Source organism: Mesoplodon bidens (genome assembly GCF_964165515.1).
Source record: "Mesoplodon bidens genome assembly, chromosome: 4".
Lineage (NCBI taxonomy): Eukaryota > Metazoa > Chordata > Mammalia > Artiodactyla > Ziphiidae > Mesoplodon > Mesoplodon bidens.
The window spans coordinates 142,082,416-142,106,789 of record NC_138160.1 but is presented as its reverse complement, the minus strand read 5'-3'; the positions used below and the strand labels follow the sequence as shown (position 1 = coordinate 142,106,789).

The 24,374-nt window shown below is 39.6% G+C and overlaps 1 protein-coding gene across 3 annotated transcripts in view; it reads right to left on the bottom strand.

The window, feature by feature from the left end:
* Positions 1 to 18,082: 18,082 nt before the first annotated feature.
* Positions 18,083 to 24,374, bottom strand: part of LOC308616275 (uncharacterized protein) — a 49,785-nt gene continuing 43,493 nt past the window's right edge. For all 3 annotated transcript variants that reach the window (XM_081232534.1, XM_081232535.1, XM_081232536.1), the window contains 3 exons: positions 22,382 to 22,508; positions 22,126 to 22,186; positions 18,083 to 21,492 (listed from right to left, as the gene is read on the bottom strand). In XM_081232534.1, coding sequence (XP_081088660.1) covers positions 19,839 to 21,492; positions 22,126 to 22,186; positions 22,382 to 22,508 — 1,842 coding nt within the window. In that variant the 3' untranslated portion in view covers positions 18,083 to 19,838. The remainder of the gene's footprint in view (positions 21,493 to 22,125; positions 22,187 to 22,381; positions 22,509 to 24,374) is intronic.

Sequence of the window (24,374 nt, the reverse complement as noted above, 5' to 3'; positions counted from 1 at the left end):
ATGTTCTGGTGACTTCATTAGGACAGTAAGTGGTCAAAAGGTCAGATTTCATCCAGACTGAGATGTGCATAAGTCACAGTGCCTTAATGGCCTCCCGCTTCCATTTTAGAGAGCAATACCAACTCCATTTTTATTTTCCTTTCACAACTCCTGGGCTATGGTGATGTTGTCTGGGATATGGGACTGGAGTATCCCTTCCAAGTGGATCCCCACCAGTTGATATGGATCTTGACATTTGCCATGTTTAGTTGAAACAATGGCTTACTTGTAGGCTCTGGACCTTCAGATTGTAAACCAGTGAGAAAGCACCCAGACCAGTAGTAATAAGACTAATAGTCCATAAAATGGTGTGCAGCTGCACCTGACAGGGTTTTTTGTGTTTGTTTGTGAAGTCTAGGCTCAAATGGTTCCCATACCAGAGGAGTAACTGTCTGACCCTTGGATAATTTATGGTTGATGGGTCCCAGGAGAGTGTGAGCCCTGGATCTGGCCTCCAGCCTTATGGAATGGGGGCAAGATTGAAAATTCATAAAGATGGGTTGAGGACAGGTAGGGTATTTATAAAGATGGGTTAAAGCCAAGCCTGGCTCTGGATTGGTTGGCTTGCATATCAAAGGCATGCTTCTAGGTGGACCCTTTGCTATCTCAAGAAGTGGCTGACTCCAGGGGTCAGTCTCTCCCCAGCTAGAAAGACTGATGTCAAAACATCATAATATACAGGAAATTATAATTATTTACAGTACGAAACCATTGTACAAAATCTACTTAGTGAAGGAGTGATTATCATTATCCCCAGTGCTTCTCCTTTGAACAGCTAGATTTGGCCTTTTCTTAAACCTGGAAAGAATGAATGACACCTCGCAGTGGATTGCTGCAAACTTGAGGCTCTGATCTCACTAAATAAGCCCCTATTCCCAGTCCCCAGCATTATGGAAATTACTGACTCCATCCACTCAGCAACGGGTAAATATCCTGTTATCACAGATTTGACTCAGTGTTCTGTTCAGTGCCTATTTCAGTGACTCTTAGATACACCTTTATCTGGTTACCCTCAGGGAACCTCAATGCCACTGTGACGGCACACAGCCTCTGCAGGCAAGACTTGAACTGCAGACACCTGCTCCAGGAGCAGAGGTGTGACGTTACATTAATGACGTTCTCCTCTGAGGACATTCGTTTCACGTTCATTCAGAACGTAAAGATATTCGGAAAAGGGGCACATCCTTGCCTTCTTTCTGATCTTAATAGGAGAAAGCTTCTAGTCTCTCATCAACTATGAAGTTAGCTGCAAGTTTCTTATGGATGTTTCTCCTCAAGAAGAGAAAGTCCCCTCTATCCTAGCTTGCTCTTATAAATGGACGTTGGTTTTTTAAAGTACTTTTTCATTTTCATTAACTGCCCCCCCACCATTTCTAAGATTAGTAATTTCTGTCTTCCCTCTTTTTTCTCAGTTAGCTTGACTAGATGTTTATCAATATTATTAACCTCAAAGAATCAGCTTTTGGTTTTATTAATTATGCCTGTTGATTTCCCTCAATTACATTGTTTTCTAATTTTTTGGTATATGAATTTTATATTATTACTTTGGGTTTCATGATATTTTTAACCAGTTTATATATATATATATATATATATATATATAAAGTATATATATAAAGACGCCATCATGTTTATCTTTTATCAGCCAACATGTTTTGAGTTCTTTAGCAGATAGAGAGCACTGTTTTTCCATAAATAAATCACCATTCTTTGGTTGTACACACCTACTCTAAGAAAAACTGCACAATAAATTGAACACAGTCATATTTCATTATATTTTATGCCAGTTACTATTTTCCATGAAAGAAAAACAGAACCAAATCTCAATTATACTGTATTTTCTCCCCTCAACAGAGACCATTAGCCTGTGGATCCAGACCCATCTCTCTGTGATTAGGTCACCCAGTTATTAAATGCATGTCATTCTGGGCATTTTACCATTTGCTTTACATGGACCTTCTACCTGAATCCTTACACCACCACAATGAAATAGAATTATTATTATTAAAATTTTGTAAACGATGAAACGGAGGCATGTAGAAAGGTAAACCAACATATAAATACACAACACATATTCTTTGAAAAATTTATCTGAAAATGTTGTTTGGTGGTTATAAGAAGGAGGAATAGGCAGGTACAGTAGTAATATATTGTAGATTACAAAATAAACTAAGGTTGATTGTGAAGTCAGGACAAGAAATCCGACATTTCCTAGCTCTTTGTACATACCACGAAATATTTAATTTACCCCTCTAAACCACTTGACTATTTATAAACAGTGAAACCTACCTTATGTGACTGTTGTGAGAATAAATTAGAACACAGAGTATGAAGTATTTAATATGGTTCATTGAATCAAAAATATTTATTTTAGTGATATTGTTACTATTTCATTTATTCATTCATCCAACAAACATTATTGAGGTGCTACCATGTTGGAGATACTGCACACATGCTGGGGCCATAGGTGTGAATATCCCAATCACTGTTATCACAGCTTCAAAGCCTTGCTTCTCAGAGTGGTTCATGGATCATCAGCATTACCATCACCATCACTTGGAAACTTGTTATAAATACAGAATTTCAAGCCACATTCCAGACCCACTAAATCAGAATCTGCATTTTAACAAGGCACTAGTGTTCAGTGTAAACATTAAACTTTGAGAAGCACTGCTTTACAAGATGGGAAAATAGTGATACAAAGCACGGCTGTCAGTTTTATGATATTTGAAATGTGTTTCTCTAAGAGGTGAGACAGAAAGTCACTGATGTATATCATAGCTGCCAGTCCTCAGATATACTTAAGCATAGGGAGATATTAGAGTATCTAAAAGGAATTCCTTAGTCAGAGAGAGATGGTCACAAAGGCTTGCCAGGTGATGATTTTCTTAGTATACCTTGAGGAATATATGTGAAAATCAAGCAAAGGGACCAGGGATGGAGTATGTTTAAGAATGGAGGAGGTTCATGTGGGTGAGGCAGTTGATATGATAGATGTCAAATGTAAAGGCATATTATATTATTTATCCATACTCACTATATATGGATATATATATTCAATACTATATATGGATATACTAAGTATATATAGATATCTACATATCCAGACTAATGAGCATATGTGTATTAATATATATACATATAATCTATATAATGTACATACTATATAGTATACTAACAAGTATATATATGGGTATGTATATTTTTACACATGTTAACTAATAGATACACACACATATGGATACACATATACAAAATATCTAAGTATTCATATTGTAGCTTGGGATTTAAAATTCATGGTAGTGTTTGTGTCTAATAATGCTAAGAAAATGATTGTGGTATTTATACACATCCTTTATTATTTATAATTAAGATTCCTTAAGATAATAATGCAATAGGGACTTCCCTGGTGGCGCAGTGATTAAGAATCCGCCTGCAAATGCAGGGGACACGGGTTCGAGCCCTGGTCTAGGAAGATCCCACATGCCATGGAGCAGCCAAGCCTGTGTGCCACAGGTACTGAGCCTGCACTCCCACAAACCACAACTACGGAAGCCCGCGCACCTAGAGGCCATGCTCCACAACAAGAGAAGCCACCACAGTGAGAAGCCCGCGAACTGCAGCGAAGACCCAACACAGCAATCAATCAATCAATCAATCCATATATCTTATTAAAGGAAGACTAACAAATGATATGACTGTCATTTAAATTAATGTTCCTGCTCCTGATGAGTAAACCAGAGAATATATTGATCCTTTGGATTGTCTCCATTTTCAAAGAAGTTATAAACCTCTTAGGTAATTTTAATTTTGTCTCTAATTGAAATTTAGATCATATCACATAGGATTCTTCACAAATTATATTGGGATCTAAAAAGAACTGTATATTCCTTCTATAATTAATGAACTCACAAATGAATAATGTGAATAAATTTGAAAAATTGAGAAATAATATTGTTGGCATTCACTTGATATACAAAATAGAAGGGTTAATAAATATTTGAGAAAGAAAGCACTTTATTCAAATGTTGTCATTATCTCTATATTTCCCCTTACTCAGTGTTCTGATTCTTGACATGTAATGGAAAGTCTTACACAGGTTAACTAAGAGGATGAATCAAAGGACTATTCTACTTAAAACAGATGTAAAAATTTGAAATTAAGTTAGGATGTATTGTAATAGATGTATAAATTGGCAAGTTGCTTCTGTTTTAAATGACCTCTGTTGATTTCCGACAATTACATTTTCTAATTTTTATTATTTTTCCTGCGTTTACTTAGATTTAATTCATTTTTCTTTTTGTAGTTTCCTTAGGTAGACACATTATTTTTTTAATAAATTTATTTATTCATTTATTTATTTTTGGCTGTGTTGGGTCCTTGTTGCTGAGCGCGGGCTTTCTCTAGTTGTGGCGAGTGGGGACTACTCTTGGTTGCAGTGCGCAGGCTTCTCATTGCAGTGGCTTCTCTCGTTGCGGAGCATGGGCTCTAGGTGTGTGGGCTCAGTAGTTGTGGCTCATGGACTCTAGAGCGCTGGCTCAGTAGTTGCTCATGGGCTTAGTTGCTTCACGGCATGTGGGATCTTCCTGGACCAGGGCTCGAACCCATGTCCCCTGCACTGTCAGGCAGATTCTTAACCACTGCGCCACCAGGGAAATCCAACCTTATATTTTTAAAATTTATTTTATTCAGGTATAGTTGATGCACAATGTGTTAATTTCTGCTGTACAGCAGTTAGTTATACATATATATATACATTCTTTTTCATATTCTTTTTCATTATGGTTTATCACAGGGTATTGAATATAGTTCCCTGTGCTATACAGTAGGACTTTGTTGTTTATCCATCCTATATATAGTAGTTTGCATCGGCTAATCCCAAACTCCCAATCCATCCCTCCTCTACTCCCCCCTCCCCCTTGGAAACCACAAATCTGTTCTCTATGTCTGTGAGTTTGTTTCTGTTTCATAGATAGGTTCATTTGTGTCATATTTTAGATTCCACGTATAAGTGGTATCATATGGTATTTGTCTTTCTCTTTCTGACTTACTTCACTTAGTATGGTAATCTCTGGGTACATCCATGTAGCTGCAGATGGCATTATTTCATTCTTTTTTAATACCTGAGTAGTATTCCATTGTGTATATATACCACATCTTCTTTATCCATTCATCTGTCGTTGGACATTTAGGTTGTTTCCATGTCTTGGCTATTGTGAATAGTGCTGCTATGAACATAGGGGTGCATGTATCTTTTTGAATTAGAGTTTTATTTGGTTATATGCCCAGGATTAGGATTGCTGGGTCATATGGCAACTCTATTTTTAGTTTTGGGTTTTTTTTTTTTGGCAGTGCCGCACGACATGCATGATCCTAGTGACACAACCAGGGATCGAACCCTCGCCCCTCACATTGGAAGCGTGGAGTCCCAACCACTGGACTGCCAGGGAAGTCCCTATTTTTAGTTTTTTGAGGAACCTCCATACTGTTTTCCATAGTGGCTGCACCACCTTACATTCCCACCAACAGTGTAGGAGGGTTCCCTTTTCTCTACATCCTCTCCAGCATTTGTTATTTGTAGACTTTATTTTTATTTTTTTATTTTTTGCTTTATAACAAATTTAATCAGTTATACATATACATATGTTCCCATATGTTATTTGTAGACTTTAATGATGGCCATTCTGACCGGTGTGAGGTGGTACCTCATTGTAGATTTGATTTGCATTTCTCTAATAATTTAGATGCTTACATTATTGATTATAGATCTTCTCTACTGTATGCATTCAGTGGTATAAATTGCCCTCTAGGTACTGAATTTGCTGTATCCCACAAAATTTGATAAGTTGTATTTTCATTTTTATTTAATTCAAAATAATGTTTAATTGTTCTCAAGACTTCTTTGATTCATGTGTTATCTAGAAGTGTGTTGTTTAATCTCCAAGTACTTGGGGGTTTTCCAACTATCTTTCTGTGATTGATTTCTAGATTAATGCCAGCGTGGTCTGAGCATATTTTGTATGATTTCTCTTTTTTTTTTCAAATCTATTAAGGTGCATTTTATGTCCCAGAATGTGGTCTGTCTTGGTGAATGTTCCATGTGAACTTGAGAAGAATGTGTATTCTGCTCTTGTTGCCTGAAGTATTCCATAGATTACAATTAAGTCCAGTTGTTTCATCGTGCTGTTCAGTTCAACTTTGTCCTTCCCGATTTTCTGCTTGCCGGAATTTATAATTCATGATAAGGGGGTGTTGAAGTCTACCGCTATAGTAGTGGATTCATTTCTCCTTGCAGTTCTATCAGTTTTTTTAAAAATTAATTAATTTATTTATTTTGGCTGCACCAAGTCTTAGTTGTGGCATGTGGGATCTTCGTTGAGGCATGCAGGATCTTTTGGTTGCGGCATGCAGGATCTTTTGGTTGTGGCACACAGAGTTCTTAGCTGCGGCATTTGGGTTATTAGTTGCGGCATGAGGGCTTTTAATTGCGGCATGTGGGATCTTAGTTCCCCAGCCAGGGATCGAACCTGGGCCCCCTGCACTGAGAGTGCAGAGTCTTACCAAGTGGACCACCAGGGAAGTCCCTCTGTCCGTTTTGCCTTGTGTATTTTGCCCCTCTGTTGTTACACACATACACATGAAGGATTGCTATGTCTTCTTGGAGACTTGGCCCCTATGTAATTATGTACTGCCCTTCCTCACCCCTGTGAGTTTTCCTTGCTCTGCAGTCTGCTTTGTCTGAAATTAATATAGCTATGTCAGTTTTCTTTTGTTTGGTGTTGGCATGGTATATGTTTCTCCATCCTTTTACTTTTATCTATCTCTGTGTTTATATTCAAAGTGTGCTTCTTGTAGACAACATATAATTAGATCTTATTTTATTATCTACTATGACAATTTGTGTCTTTCCATGTGGTATTTAGACCATTGATGCTTAAAATGATCATTGATACAGTTGGATTAATATCTACCATATTTTTACTATTTTCTTACTATTTATTTATTTTGGCTCCGCCAGGTCTTAGTTGCAGCACGAGGGATCTTTAGTTGTGGCATGCGAACTCTTAGTTGCAGCATGCATGTGGGATCTAGTTCCCTGGCCAGGGATCGAACCCAGGCCCCCTGCATTGGAAGTGCAGAGTCTTAGCCAGTGGACCACCAGGGAAGTCCCCACTTTTTTTTTTTTCTTTGCGGTATGTGGGCCTCTCACTGCTGTGGCCTCTCCCGTTGCAGAGCACAGGCTCCGGACGCACAGGCTCAGCGGCCATGGCTCACGGGCCCAACCGCTCCGCGGCATGTGGGATCTTCCCACACGGAGGCACGAACCTGTGTCCCCTGCATCGGCAGGCGGACTCCCAACCACTGCGCCACAAGGGAAGCCCCCCACTTTAAATTTTTTATCCTGCTTGGTATTCTCTGAGCTTCCTGAATCTGTGCCTTTGGTGTCTATCATTAATTATGAGAAGATCTCATTAATTAACTGAGATCTTCAGTTATTTCTCCTGTTCCTTTCTGTCTTCTCCTTCAGGTATTTCCATTATGTTTATGTTACACCTTTTTTTTTTTTTTTTTTTTCGGTACGCGGGCTTCTCACTGCTGTGGCCTCTCCCGTTGCAGAGCACAGGCTCCGGATGCGCAGGCTCAGTGGCCATGGCTCACGAGCCCAGCCGCTCCGCGGCATGTGGGATCTTCCCAGACCGGGGCACGAACCCGCGTCCCCTGCATCGGCAGGCGGACTCGCAACCACTGCGCCACCAGGGAAGCCCCCACCTTTTGTTAATTGTTCCAGAGTCTGTTCTTTTTGATCTTTTTTTTCCCTTTGCATTTCATATTAGAAGATTCTATTGGCATTTCTTCAAGCTCACTGATTGTTTCCTCAGACATTTCCAGTCTACTGATGAGCCTTCAAGGCACTCTTCATTTCTGTTAGTGTTTTCTATTTATTGCATTCCCTTGTGATTCTTAGGGTTTTCATCTCTGTTTACGTTACTCATCTGTTCTTTTTTTTAACACCTTTATTGAAGTATAATTGCTTTACAATGGTGTATTAGTTTCTGCTTTATAACAAAGTGAATCAGTTATACATATATGTATGTTTCAATATCTCTTCCCTCTTGCATCTCCCTCCCTCCTACCCTCCCTATCCCACCCCTCTAGGTGGTCACAAACCACCGAGCTGATCTCCCTGTGCTATGCAGCTGCTTCCCACTAGCTATCTATTTTACGTTTGGTAGTGTATATATGTCCATGCCGCTCTTTCGCTTTGTCACAGCTTACCCTTCGCCCTCCCCATATCCTCAAGTCCATTCTCTAGTAGGTCTGTGTCTTTATTCCCGTCTTACCCCTAGGTTCTTCATGACCTTTTTTTCTTAGATTCCATATATGTGTGTTAGCATATGGTATTTGTCTTTCTCTTTCTGACTTCACTCTGTATGACAGACTCTAGGTCCATCCACCTCACTACAAATAACTCAATTTCGTTTCTTTTTATGGCTGAGTAATATTCCATTGTATATATGTGCCACATCTTCTTTATCCATTCATCTGTTGCTGGACACTTAGGTTGCTTCCATGTCCTGGCTATTGTAAATAGAGCTGCAATGAACATTTTGGTACATGACTCTTTTTGAATTACGGTTTTCCCAGGGTGTATGCCCAGCAGTGGGATTGCTGGGTCGTATGGTAGTACTATTTGTAGTTTTTAAAGGAACCTCCATACTGTTCTCCATAGTGGCTGTATCAATTTACATTCCCACCAACAGTGCAAGAGTGTTCCCTTTTCTCCACACCCTCTCCAGCATTTATTATTTCTAGATTTTTTGATGATGGCCATTCTGACCGGTGTGAGATGATATCTCATTGTACTTTTGATTTGCATTTCTCTAATGATTAGTGATGTTGAGCATTCTTTCATGTGCTTGTTGGCAATCTGTATATCTTCTTTGGAGAAATGTCTATTTAGGTCTTCTGCCCATTTTTGGACTGGGTTGTTTGTTTTTTTGTTATTGAGCTGCATGAGCTGCTTGTAAATTTTGGAGATTAATCCTTTGTCAGTTGCTTCATTTGCCAATATTTTCTCCCATTCTGAGGGTTGTCTTTTGGTCTTGTTTATGGTTTCCTTTGCTTTGCAAAAGCTTTGAAGTTTCATTAGGTCCCATGTGTTTATTTTTGTCTTTATTTCCATTACTCTAGGAGGTGGGTTAAAAAGGATCTTGCTGTGATTTATGTCAGAGTGTTCTGCCTATGTTTTCCTCTAAGAGTTTGATAGTTTCTGGCCTTACATTTAGGTCTTTAATCCATTTTGAGTTTATTTTTGTGTATGGTGTTAGGGAGTGTTCTAATTTCATACTTTCACATGTACCTGTGCAGTTTTCCCAGCACCACTTATTGAAGAGGCTGTCCTTTCTCCACTGTACATTCCTGCCTCCTTTATCAAAGATAAGGTGACCATATGTCCATGGGTTTATCTCTGGGCTTTCTATCCTGTTCCATTGATCTATATTTCTGTTTTTGTGCCAGTACCATACTGTCTTGATTACTGTAGCTTTGTAGTATAGTCTGAAGTCAGGGAGCCTGATTTCTCCAGCTCCATTTTTCGTTCTCAAGATTGCTTTGGTTATTCAGGGTCTTTTGTGTTTCCATACAAATTGTGAAATTTTTTGTTCTAGTTCTGTGAAAAATGCCAGTGGTAGTTTGATAGGGATTGCATTGAATCTGTAGATTGCTTTGGGTAGTAGAGTCATTTTCACAGTGTTGATTCTTCCAATCCAAGATCATGGTATATCTCTCCATCTATTTGTATCATCTTTAATTTCTTTCATCAGTGTCTTATAATTTTCTGCAAAGAGGTCTTTTGTCTCTTTAGGTAGGTTTATTCCTAGATATTTTATTCGTTGCAATGGTAAATGGGAGTGTTTTCTTTTATTTTTATTTTTAATTTTTTTTTGTGGTACGCGGGCCTCTCACTGTTGTGGCCTCTCCCGTTGCGGAACACAGCCTCTGGATGCGCAGGCTCAGCGGCCATGGCTCACGGGCCCAGCCGCTCCACGGCATGTGGGATCTTCCCAGACCGGGGGCACGAACCTGGGTCCCCTGCATCGGCAGGCGGACTCTCAACCACTGCGCCACCAGGGAAGCCCGGGAGTGTTTTCTTAATTTCACTTTCAGAATTTTCATCATTAGTGTATAGGAATGCCAGAGATTTCTGTGCATTGATTTTGTATCCTGTTACTTTACCAAATTCATTGATCAGCTGTAGTAGTTTTCTGGTGGCATCTTTAGGATTCTCTATGTATAGTATCATGTCATCTGCAAACAGTGACAGCTTTACTTCTTTTCCGATTTGGATTACTTTTATTTCCTTTTCTTCTCTGATTGCTGTGGCTAAAACTTCCAAAACTATGTTGAATAAGAGTGGTGAGAGTGGGCAACCTTGTCTTGTTCCTGATCATAGTGGAAATGCTTTCAGTTTTTCACCATTGAGGACGATGTTGGTTGTGGGTTTGTCATATATGGCCTTTATTATGTTGAGGAAAGTTCCCTCTATGCCTACTTTCTGCAGGGTTTTTATCATAAATGGGTGTTGAATTTTGTCGAAAGCTTTCTCTACATCTATTGAGATGATCATATGGTTTTTCTCCTTCAATTTGTTAATATGGTGTATCACGTTGATTGATTTGCATATATTGAAGAATCCTTGCATTCCTGGAATAAACCCCACTTGCTCATGGTGTATGATCCTTTTAATGTGCTGTTGGATTCTGTTTTCTAGTATTTTGTTGAGGATTTTTGCATCTATGTTCATCAGTGATATTGGCCTGTAGTTTTCTTTCTTTGTGACATCTTTGTCTGGTTTTGGTATCAGGGTGATGGTGGCCTTGTAGAATGAGTTTGGGAGTGTTCCTCCCTCTGCTGTATTTTGGAAGAGTTTGAGAAGGATAGGTGTTAGCTCTTCTCTAAATGTTTGATAGAATTCGCCTGTGAAGACATCTTGTCGTGGGCTTTTGTTAGTTGGGAGATTTTTAATCACAGTTTGAATTTCACTGGTTTTGTGATTGGTCTGTTCTTATTTTCTATTTCTTCCTGATTCAGTTTTGGCAGGTTGTGCATTTCTAAGAATTTGTCCATTTCCTCCAGGTTGTCCATTTTATTGGCATAGAGTTGCTTGTAGTAATCTCTCATGTTCTTTTGTATTTCTGCAGTGTCAGTTGTTACTTCTCCTTTTTTAGTTCTAATTCTGTTGATTTGAGTCTTCTCCCTTTTTTTCTTGATGAGTCTGGCTAATGGCTTATCAATTTTGTTTATCTTCTCAAAGAACCAGCTTTTAGTTTTAATGATTTTTGCTGCCATTTATTTCTTTTTCACTTACTTCTACTTCTGATCTGATCTTTATGATTTCTTTCCTTCTGCTTACTTTGGGTTTTTTTTTTTTTTGTCCTTCTTTCTCTAATTGCTTTAGGAGCAAGTTTAGGTTGTTTATTCGAAATGTTTCCTGTTTCTTAGGTAGGATTGTATTGCTATAAACTTCCCTCTTAGAACTGCTTTTGCTGCATCCCATAGGTTTTGGGTCGTTGTGTCTCCATTGTCATTTGTTTCTAGGTATTTTTTGATTTCCTCTTTGATTTCTTCAGTGATCACTTGGTTATTAAGTAGTGTATTGTTTACCCTCCATGTGTTTGTATTTTTTACAGATCTTTTCCTGTAATTGATATCTAGTCTCATAGCGTTGTGGTCGGAAAAGATACTTGATACAATTTCAGTTTTCTTAAATTTACCAAGGCTTGATTTGTGAGCCAAGATATGATCTATCCTGGAGAATGTTCCATGAGCACTTGAGAAAAATGTGTATTCTGTTGTTTTTGGATGGAATGTCCTATAAATATCAATTAAGTCCATCTTGTTTAATGTATCATTTAAAGCCTGTGTTTCCTTATTTATTTTCATTTTGGATGATCTGTCCATTGGTGAAAGTGGGTTGTTAAAGTCTCCTACTATGAATGTGTTACTGTCGATTTCCCCTTTTATGGCTGTTAGTATTTGCCTTATGTATTGAGGTGCTCCTATGTTGGGCTCATAAGTAGTTACAATTGTTATATCTTCTTTTTGGATCAATCCCTTGATCATTATGTAGTGTCCTTCTTTGTCTCTTCTAATAGTCTTTATTTTAAAGTCTGTTTTGTCTGATATGAGAATTGCTACTCCAGCTTTCTTTGGATTTCCATTTGTATGGAATATCTTTTTCCATCCCCTCACTTTCAGTCTGTATGTGTCCCTAGGTCTGAAGTGGTTCTCTTGTAGACAGCATATATATGGGTCTTGTTGTTGTATCCATTCAGCCTTTTGTGTCTTTTGGTGGGAGCATTTAATCCATTTACATTTAAGGTAGTTATCGATATGTATGTTCCTATTCCCATTTCCTTAATTGTTTTGGGTTTGTTATTGTAGGTCTTTTCCTTCTCTTGTGTTTCTTGCCTAGAGAAGTTCCTTTAGCATTTGTTGTAAAGCTGGTTTGATGGTGCTGAACTCTCTCAGCTTTTGCTTGTCTGTAAAGGCTTTAATTTCTCCATCAAATCTGAATGAGATCCTTGCTGGGTAGAGTAATCTTGGTTGTAGGTTTTTCTCCTTCATCACTTTAAATACGTCCTGCCAGTCCCTTCTGGCTTGCAGAGTTTCTGCTGAAAGATCAGCTGTTAACCTTACGAGGATTCCCTTGTGTGTTATTTGTTGTTTTTCCCTTGCTGCTTTTAATATGTTTTTTTTTTGTATTTAATTTTTGATAGTTTAATATGTGTCTTGGCGTCTTTCTCCTTGGATTTATCCTGTATGGGACTCTCTGTGCTTCCTGGACTTGATGAACTATTTCCTTTCCCATATTAGGGAAGTTTTCAACTATAATCTCTTCAAATATTTTCTCAGTCCCTTTCTTTTTCTCTTCTTCTTCTGGGACCCTGTAATTTGAATGTTGGTGCGTTTAATGTTGTCCCAGAGGTCTCTGAGACTGTCCTCAGTTCTTTTCATTCTTTTTTCTTTATTCTGCTCTGCAGTAGTTATTTCCACTACTTTATCTTCCAGGTCACTTATCCGTTCTTCTGCCTTAGTTATTCTGCTATTGATCCCTTCTAGAGTATTTTTAATTTCATTTATTGTGTTGTTCATTGTTGCTTATTTCCTCTTTAGTTCTTCTAGGTCCTTATTAAATGTTTCTTGCATTTTCTCTGTTCTGTTTCCAAGATTTTGGATCATCTTTACTATCATTATTCTGAATTCTTTTTCAGGTAGACTGCCTGTTTCCTCTTCAGTTGTTAGGTCTGGTGGGTTTTTATCTTGCTCCTTTTTCTGCTGTGTATTTTTCTGTCTTCTTATTTTGCTTATCTTACTGTGTTTGGGGTCTCCTTTTGGCAAGCTGCAGGTTCTTAGTTCCCGTTGTTTTTGGTGTCTGTCCCCAGTGGCTAAAGTTGGTTCAGTGGGTTGTGTAGGCTTCCTGATGGAGGGGACTAGTGCCTGTGTTCTGGTGGATGAGGCTGGATCTTGTCTTTCTGGTGGGCAGGTCCACATCTGGTGATGTGTTTTGGGGTGTCTGTGGCCTTATTATGATTTTAGGCAGCCTCTCTGCTAATGGGTGGGGTTGTTTTCCTGTCTTGCTAGTTGTTTGGCATAGGGTGTCCAGCACTGTAGCTTGCTGGTCGTTGAGTGAAGCTGGGTGTTGGTGTTGAGATGGAGATCTCTGGGAGATTTTCGCCATTTGATATTACGTGGAGCTGGGAGGTCTCTTGTGGACCAGTGTCCTGAAGTTGGCTCTCCCACGTCAGAGGCACAGCACTGACTCCTGGCTGTAGCACCAAGAGCCTTTCATCCACACAACAAAGCACCTGAAGGATACCAAGAAATAGGTGAAGCTCAAAGGGTCCCTGCTTTTACAAAGCACTGGTTTGGGGTAGACTCCAGGTGTCCTCTGGTGGGTGTCTCTGATATCCTGCAGACTGCAAAGTAGGGAGTAAACCACCGGGGGTGCATCCAGAAAAGCAAGGCTCTGTGCTATAAGAAAAAACCGTCCTGGACGAGTGCCCCTCCTCAGACGCTGGGGCATAGACCGGGAGCGCTTGTCTCCGGCAGACATGACCACATGCATGCAGGCACTTGTGGTGCTTCCTCCGTTGGCCCAGAAGAAAAAGAATCTCTCGACCTCAGGGAAGAATGGCCACCGAGCATGGGGGCGGGTTGCGCCCCATGACATGATTTCTGTCACTGTTTCTTCTGCCCCGTCAGCTCACAGCCACCTGGCGTTGCTGCAGAGAAATTTTTGAGCGGGACAGACCTGGATTTCTATAGATGCTTCCCACCCAGCAGGCACAGTAGGTTTCAGGTGGGACTCAGAAGTAGAAATACCCTCAAGATGGCCTTGGAAGACATGATGCCAGTGCCCAGGAAACAGTATGTCCCCAGGCAGAGCCCACTTGGGGGAGAACTGTGGGGTACACCTTTGTTTTAGACCCCTGCCTTCCCAGAGATCTGCCTGAAGAATCTGACTTCAAGTCAAGGGCAGATCCTGGGAGCCCTCTCACTTCTCTCTAGTTGTGTGTATAGGCAGTGGGCAGGTGCAGCCCTAGAGGGCGTTTCCTAATTAAGATGGGATTGCACGAAAGGCTTGTTGGGCACTAAGTCCTTCCTCTCCAGGTCTTCAATTTTTCATACTATTGTTAAGTGTATTTGAGTTTTCACAAATTTATACTACCTCCAAAAGATGGAGAATACTCCATTACCCCCAAAGAACACCCCTATGGTGCCCATTTGTACTAACTCTGTCCACCTTTAATCACTGATGTATTTTAGGTCCCTATATGTTTGTGTCTGCCTTTTCCAGAATGCAATATCAGTAGAACACCATGTTGTCATGTGAGCCCTGTTTGTAAACTTTGATTCCATTTGTAAAAGTGCACAATTGTACAAACTTTGCAGTGTTCTCCTGGGGATAAAAATTTTGACAGTGCCTAGTAGAGGTGGTGGCACACATTAGGCCTTTAAGCTGAGAGATTCCATTATTATGAACTCTGAGTTTGGTAAGATCCTTTTCTCCCTGTGTCTGACTTTCATTTGTAACACAGGAGGCCAAAAAAGACTCTGTGCTTCCATTTCAGGCGGCACAGGTTGGATGCGTGGTTGGGGAACCAAGATCCCACATGCCGCATGGTGTGGCCAAAAAAAAAAAAAGATGGGAGGAATACTTGGGGAAGGGGCGGAGCAACTGAGAAATAATTATGAAATCACATCATCTATACCATGCAGAGAAGACACAAGTTAGTACTGAAAACATGGAGGAAGTTTAGATTTCTTTTGCTCTTTAATTAAACACAAAGCTGGTAATCCGTCCCCCTCCCTTTTTTAAAAAAATTAATTTATTTTTTAGATTTTTATTTATTTTTGGTTGCATTGGGTCTTCATTGCTGCACGCGGGCTTTTTCTCTATTTGCAGCGAGCAGGAGCTACTCTTTGTTGCAGTGAGTGGGCTTCTCATTGTGGTGGCTTCTTTTGTTGCGGAGCATGGGCTCTAGAGCGCAGGCTCAGTAGTTGTGGCGCACGGGCTTAGTTGCTCTGCGGCATGTGGGATCTTCCCTGACCAGGGCTCGAACCCGTGTCCCCTGCGTTGGCAGGTGGATTCTTAACCACTGTGCCACCAGGGAAGCCCCCCTCCCTTTCCATAAAGTGCTGGAGGTGTAAAACTATGGGAATAACACCTATGGACAGCAAAATGGGCTTTGTAACTCTGTGGACCATTGAAACAAAAAGCTTCCAGTTCTGTTCTTATAAAAGGCATTAAAAACTTCCCATTTTGAGGATGTCAGTCGTACCTCCTTTCCCACTAACTTGGGATATTACTGAAGAGGATACCCCTCTGTCTGCAGCTCACTTCAGTTATTCCTTGGATGACTGCCCCCTAAACATCCATAGCTCTTTTTAGTGTTTCATGTTGGACTTGTATAGATATCACTCACAGGAAAACCCATGACTGGCTACAGGTGTGCAGATGACCAGAACCCTTCCTCAAACTTGGAGGACCAGAAAGGCTTCATGGAGTCAGTCCTTCTGTGTAGCAGCAAAATTATAATGGAAATATAAAAGGCAATTTATTTTTAAAATTTTTTGGCCGTGCCCCATGTCATGTGGGATCTTAGTTCCCTGACCAGGGATCGAACCTGCATCCCCTGCATTGGAAGCTCAGAGTCTTAACCACTGGACTGCCAGGGAAGTCCCTAAAAGGCAATTTAAATATTTTCAAATGATGTTAAATACAAACATAAACACCAAAAATACTCATGGCCCTAAGTAATGGGAATGGGGAGTCTCAAGTCTTGGATAATCCATGCCCAAACTCATGATTACTATTACATGCAATAAAACTTTCAACTATGGCAAAGATGAAGATGAACCATGTCTACATCTTTATGGGAAACCATTATGGTTAATCCCAGGAATGCAGGGATGTCTGTATTGCTCCCCACATTTTACATCTGCACCCAAGCAGTTCCTCAAATAGTGTTTAAGATGCAAGATGGTGTAAATAAAAAATGATCAGTGGTGACATCCTCACTCATGAGGCCCTGACCCGCCACAGATACACAATTCCAGTCTCCCTATTACCTCATAGCATTACTTTCTTCACAGCTCTTATTTCCATCTTATAAACCCAGATTGTGCTACTTATTAATCACCTCTTCCCACAAAAATTAAGAGCCAGGACTTGAAGAACTTGTTTCACACCTATATATCCAGAGTGTGTAGTGCTCTATTTATGCTAAATTGTGTATGATTTGAGTCTACAGTTCCTAGTAAAAGAGGGATGCTGAAAAATTAGCATCAAGAGTAGCTTCTGAGCAAGAAAGCCTTGCTTGGAATAGTAACCCTGTCTTTGTCCCTTGCCAGGTTTGTGTTCTCGACAATTTACCTAAATTCATAAAGCCTCATTGATTGGAAAAGGAGGTAATACCTAACACTAAGTCCAAATCCTGTAAGAAGACCTTTTGGACAGTCTCTTACTGATGTGATCCATTATCATTTATGGTTTGTGTTCATCCTTATTATGATGATTCATTATGCCCCTCTATTTGTTGTTGTTTTTACATTGCTTTTTCTGATCCATTTTTCAAAAAAATTTTATTGGAGTATAGTTATGTACAATGTTGTGTGTGTTTTAGGTGTACAGCAAAGTGAGTTAGTTATACATACATTTACTCTTTAGATTCTTTTCCCATATAGGCCATTACAGAGTATTGAGTAGAGTTCCCTGTGCTATACAGCAGGTTCTCATTAGTTATCTATTTTATATACAGTAGTGTGTATATGTCAACCCCAGTCTCCCAATTTATCCCTCCCCCATGCCCCTCTATTTGAATACAAGTGTGAACCTGACAGTTTTTGGCAAGAAGGCACTAACAAAAGCATAATTGAAGTTTTTAATTAAGAATAAATGATAAATCAGTTTCATGACAAAAATTGTAACTATGAAAAAAAATTTGCCTGAGGAAGAATATACATGGTAATACTGAATCAAAATGTATAATGATTATCTTGAAAAAAACCCACAAAGTTGATCTAAAAAATCCACAATTGCAATGGGATGTTTCAATATGTCCTACTAGGAAATGGAAAAGATAATATTTGTTAGTATACAAGTTTTTTTGAAAGAGTTAATAAAACATTTCTAAGAAAAATCTATAGAAACATTTGACAAAAAAAGAACATTGTTTTCAATCACATACAATCAATCATAACTGAAAATGTACTGAGGAATTATGTTGAAGTGTGAGTGACTGGAAATATCCACAATCTATCCGATAAGAGGAAGGTGCTAATTTGCACATGGAAGGATTGGGCCACAGAAGTCACTGCACAGTGCAGCAGAGGAACTCACTACAGGACCACGTGGTTTCTTCTGACTGCACCACTGTAGCTGCTATAGTGGAATCAGGAACACACAGTCACTAGCAGTATCAACAGAACAATGTGTTTACTACACAAATTAGACCTTATACAAATACAATATAGAGGTGAGCCAGTGCTTCAGAAAACGTTCTCAACCACAGCAGTCTAAATTTGTTGCCTGGTGGACACATGAGGACTTGCAGGAAAATCCAAACTGTGAGGGATCTTTGCTGTGGAACTTGCGGAGGCATCTGTGGAAACCAACAGGTCTGAGAAAATGGAAGTCATGTAGCTGGTGGTAATGAGGCTACTTTGGACTGGCAGGGCAAAGAATCAGGAAAATGGGCTAGAACCAGGTATATGTGAAACTCCTGTGTGGCTCAAGAACTAAGGCCTTCTTCACTTTGCCTTCCAAGTGTCATGCAAGGGAGGCTAGTGGTGAATTCTAACATGGAACCATGAAAAGAACAGGTTCTAGAAAATGTAGGTCACAACATATTACCCATGTTAACATAACACATTCCAGGAGAGCATCTCCAATTCTACATTTTAGTGTCCTGTAACAGGTCTCTCTTCTTTTTGCAAATATAAAGACTTATCGGCCCATTAACGTACAATGTTATTACAAAATGAATCAGAGCTTAAATGTAAATAACTTTAAAAAAGTAGCTAGAAATGTGATGTTTATATTTAATCTCACAGACTGCAATGTGAGAGCAGTAACCACATCAGTTATGTTCATTGTTGTATTTACAGCACAGGCACATAGTAGGTGCTTAATATGAATGAAGGGATGGTAATACCAATAGTTGACTTCAGTGATATAATTATTCTAATTGCATTATGGGTAAAAGAGACCCTAACTGGTGATATCAGAATAATGTAAGAGGATTTTTAATGCATTGGTGGGGGAAAAATGTTGCTTCAGTGCAGAGATATTGTAGCTACGAATTTAAAATAACTGCACTTGCAAACAATGTAAGGTTGTTTTGTTTAAGTATGCAGTTGATGTCAACATGGGTCTCTTTTCTTAAAGTCTCTTACCCAAATCCCAGTCAGATGGAATGACAAAGAGTAAAGAGAAAATGACAAAGAGTAAAGAGAAAAGATGTAAATACTAAGTCAAATGAGATTATACTCTGTGTTAAACTTTACATACTTACGAATTTATGCCAACTATTAGCAAGGAAAATGGAAGAAGGCTCTTCTGACAAAAGAAGAAAGTTTTTCTAATAAAAGAGGCATATTTACAATGGGTAAGAAATATCCAGTACCTGCCACATGAAGCCAATAGGAAAATCCCAACAACTACCGAAGTGTCATTATTCCATGCCCCCTTTACTTACAGGACAACTTAAAAATTATATATTTTGGCACATTATATAATATTGGCACATTACAATTATACTCCAGTTCACCCATGGATCCAACAGATTTCAAAATGGAAAGACAAAAATTCTATAAGCTGACTTAAGGAAAAATACTACCTACTAAGCTTATGTACTATTGCTTAAAGAGTACTTACAGAATTGTTTCAGCTCAGTGTTCATTTGCAAAATTAACAAGTAGAATCCATAATTAGAGCTTCAGAATAAGCCACTGATAAAGATGATATATTTTTAACTTTTAAAACATTTGTTTCATGTTATGAATTTTCTGGAGCATATGTGAATTAATCTACATCAGGCTTTCCCATATTATTTATATGTTATAGCATTTCTCTCCAGTAGAGTTTTCACATGACTTTGAATGTATTGGGTTGGCTAGAAAGTTCATTCTTCTGTAAGATGTTACGGAAAAACCCGAATGAACTTTTTGGCCAGCCCAGTATTTGTTAAGATAGGAAACTCTCTTGTCTCTCTCTTGTATTTATCACTTATAATTTATCCAGTGTGCATTCTCATGACATGTTTATGTAAGGATGTGGGCCAATTAAAGGCTCTCCCACAATGCTTACATTGAAGAAGTTTCTCTCCAGTGTGAATTCTTTCATGGCTTCTGTATGAACTGGGTCGACTAAAGGCTTTCCCACAGTCTTTACACTTATACGGTTTCTCACCAGTGTGCATTCTCATATGACCTCGAAAGGTTGTGCGGTAAATGAAGGCTTTCCCACATTCCTTACATTCATAGGGTTTCTCTCCAGTATGAGTTCTTTCATGTACTTGAACATAACTGGAACAACTGAAGGCTTTACCACATATTTTACATTCATAGGGTTTCTCTCCTGTGTGAGTTCTTTCATGTATTCGAAATGAACTGGGACAATTAAATGCTTTCCCACATTCCTTACATTTATAAGGTCCATCTCCAGTGTGTGTCATCATGTGTCTTCGAAAGCTTGTGAGAGAAACAAATGCTTTCCCACATTTCTCACATTTGTAGGGTTTCTCTCCAGTGTGAGTTCTTTCATGTATTTGCAAACCTAGAGGAGAACTGAAGGTTTTCCCACATTGCTTACATTCATAGGGTTTCTCTGCAGTGTGAGTCCGTTCGTGTCTTCGAAATGAAGTGGGACAACTGAGGGCTTTACCACACTGCTTACATATATAGGGTTTTTCGCCAGTGTGAGTTCTCACATGGACTTGAAAAGTGGTGAGCCAATGGAAGGCTTTTCCACATTCCTTACATTGATAAGGTTTCTCTCCAGTGTGCGTTCTTTCATGTGTTCGAAAGGAACTGGAACAACTGAAGGCTCTACCACACTGTTTACATTCATAGGGTTTTTCTCCAGTGTGAGATCTTTCATGTATTCTATATGAACTGGGACAATTGAATGCTTTTCCACATTCCTTACATTTATAAGGTCCAACTCCAGTATGTGTTATCATGTGTCTTTGAAAGCTTCCAAGAGAAATGAAGGCTTTCCCACATTCCTTACAGTCGTAAGGTTTCTCTCCCGTATGAGTTCTCTCATGTTTTCGAAGAGAACTGGGACAACTGAAGGCTTTACTACACTTTTTACATTCATAGGGTTTTTCTCCAGTATGAGTCCTTTCATGACTTCGAAAGGAACTTGGACAACTGAGGGCTTTACCACATTGCTTACATTCATAGGGTTTCTCCCCTGTGTGAGTTCTTTCATGTGTTTGAAAGGTTTGATGATATCGAAAGGCTTTCCCACATTGTTTACATTGATAGGGTTTTTCTCCAGTGTGAGTCCGTTCATGTTTTCGAACAGATTGGCGATATCTAAAGGATTTCCCACATTCCTTACATTTATAGGATTTCTCTATACCATGATTACTTTCATGTTTCTGAAAAGGCTGGAGATAACTGAAGGCTTTCCCACATACCTTACATTTATAAGGCTTCTTTCCACATTCCTGATACCTGGATGGGTTGGGTGCAGTGTGAGATCTAACGTGCCTATTAAAGGATGAACGACTCATCAAGACTTTTCCACACACACTGCACTCCCATGGTTTTACTGCAGTAGAATTTTTCTTGTTCAGATTAAGATTTGGAATAAGGCTGATGTTTTCGCCACATTGACTACCTTCTTCACTTTCACAGCATCTCCATAATGTATGACTTCTGTTAAAAAAAATTAGAAGCACACTGTTAATGATTTCTTTGTTAATGATTTTATAGTAAATATTAGTATTACATTTTTATCATTTATCGGGAAAGTGTTAGGTTTTTCTGCACCGTGTAAATTGTTTGAAAGTGAATATACTGAATGCTCTGCAAGAAAGCTCAACCATTGCTATTATCATAGTGATATTTATATATGCAGTCTCTGAATATGTTTCAAAGTAAACTATTTGGGAAACAATGAACATCCATGACACACTTAAGAAAACATTTTTTTTTTTTTTTTTTGTTTTGTTTTTTTGCGGTACACGGGCCTCTCACTGTTGTGGCCTCTCCTGCCGCGGAGCACAGGCTCCGGACGCACAGGCCCAGCGGCCATGGCCCACGGGCCCAGCCGCTCCGCGGCATGTGGGATCCTCCCGGACCGGGGCACGAACCCGTGTCCCCTGCATCAGCAGGCAGACTCCCAACCACTGCGCCACCAGGGAAGCCCAAGAAAACATTTTTTGGTAAAAATTTTCTGGGAATAAATAAATTTGAAGCTGGGCCCTTTTGTGTCTACTTGTTTCTAAATTTCATGACATAAGAAGATTCTCTTGTGGGACACTGCTTTCAACTGTGAGTGCAACTCACGTCAGATTTCTTCCCTGGTTTTGGTACTGATCTTCAGTGTTATGGTCTTCCCATTTTTCCCCTGAAATGCAGAACCAAAAAGATCAGTAAATTATAGGAAAATTATTATTTCACAGGTCTATGATGACCTCAAACTATGATTTACTTACCAAAATATTCCCTTTCCCCATTCCACATCTTAGAACAACATTGATGGGCAGGAAACACTTGTTCTCTAATTTATTAAGTGAAGGAATGTCATCGTCATCATCCTTACCTATTGAGGCCAGGTTCCTCAAGGTTTCCCGCATCACATCTCTGTAGAGTTTCTTCTGTGAAGGCCCCAGCAGAGCCCACTCCTCCAAGGTAAAGTTCACAGCCACATCCTCAAAGGCCACTGGGTCCTAAAACATCACAAATATGTGTACAGGAAGATGGGTGAGATGGACAGTACTGGGAATCTGTAGTCCATTCACAAGAAGTTCACATATGATGCTGTTATTAAAATATTTATTCTGTGACTTGATCATCAAAATCCTTATTCTCTATATAACCACTTCCTCACAAATTTAACAGCATCATGTACACATGGAGATCATTTTTACTATGATCACTTAAGTCTTATCATTCTCTAACAGTAGGATCCAGAGCACGCTGGAGAAAAATGAAAGAAATATTTCCAGATCATCAACTCCTCGTAAGAAAAATTCATCTCCTTTAATACCCACCATATCTATCACATAGCACTCCATGAAACACAGGGTCACATTTGCATGAGGTGGTTTTTTTTTTTTAAATAACTTTATTTAATTTTTGGCTGTGTCAGGTCTTTGTTGCTGCACGCAGGCTTTCTCTAGTTGTGGCAAGTGGGGGCTACTCTTCGTTGTGGTGTGCGGGCTTCTCCTTGCGGTGGTTTCTCCTGTTGCAGAGCACAGGCTCTAGGTGTGCGGGCTTCAGTAGCTGTGGCGCATGGGCTTAGCTGCTCTGCGGCATGTGGGATCTTCCCAGACTGGGGCTTGAACGCATGTCCCCTGCATTGGCAGGTGGATTCTTAACCACTGTACCACCAGGGAAGCCCCTTGCATGAGGTTTTAATGGAAAAAAACACAGTGAATTGGAAGCTTTTTCCTCCATTCCCATCACCAAACATGACAAGGACAGGAGACCTGTGGAAATCCAGCTTATCACTAGGCCCAGCTGGCAATATTGTCCTAAAGTACTCCAGGCTATCAAAAGTAGTCAGATGCAACTGGCTGAATAAAAATAATCTTGTGGAAAAGTATTAACTTTAACTTGCCTGTAAAAATATTTGACAGATACTCAGTTACTCCTTTTTATCTCTGTCCTATTTCATGGGGCTAGGAAGCTATTCCGAAATTAGTACTCAGGCATGAGAAAGAAGGCATGACAACTTAGACCTCCACAAAATCCCTATATTCATGGGCCTCAGAGTGGCTTCTCACCATCTTTACCACATATATGTGCATATACTGAGAAGATAAATGCCAGAAGAGCATTTTCCAGGAAAACCATAACAGTGTACCCTGGACCTTGTTGACCTTGGGGGAACTGAATAAGAATTGCAGTTTGCACCAGAGTCCACTGAAGACCACTATGGTTTGATGGTGAATGTGCCCATCATTATAAAACACAAAGGGTCCAGCGGGGCTTTCCTCTAAAAAACATAAAACTTCCCTTCTCCAATTACAGGAGGCAGTGATTCTCAACCAGCCACTTGAGAGGCTGCCTTTCCACTTCTCTCACATCCATGCCTCCATGTGGTGCACAGGAACATGACAGCGCAACGTCTGGGCATAGGAATCCCTCAACCACATAACTTCCCTAAATGCTGGTCTCTGTAAAAGATCACTAACCTACTGATGTCCACATGCAGGGGACAGAGAAAAGGTTCCCACACAGTAATTACAATGGTAGAATTTGTCCGTTCAGTTAAGCAACAGAAAAAGAAATCCCCAGTTCTTGAGAAGTTTTTCTCACAGGAATTGATGGTCTTAAAATAGAAATATTTCTTTTATTTGTATGGCATTTCTCTAATTTTTCCAATGTGCTCTGGACCCTACCATTAGAGAACAGTAAGACTTTAAGTGATCATAGTAAAAATGTATAATTTCCACATGTTCATGATGCTGTTTAATTTGTGAGGAAGTGACCACTTCCTGCTTGAGCTGCTTGCATCAACTCTAATTACACTTTCTATGGTGTGTCTGTAGCGCTTGCTCCTAACAGTGTCCTACTATGAAGTGTGCAGA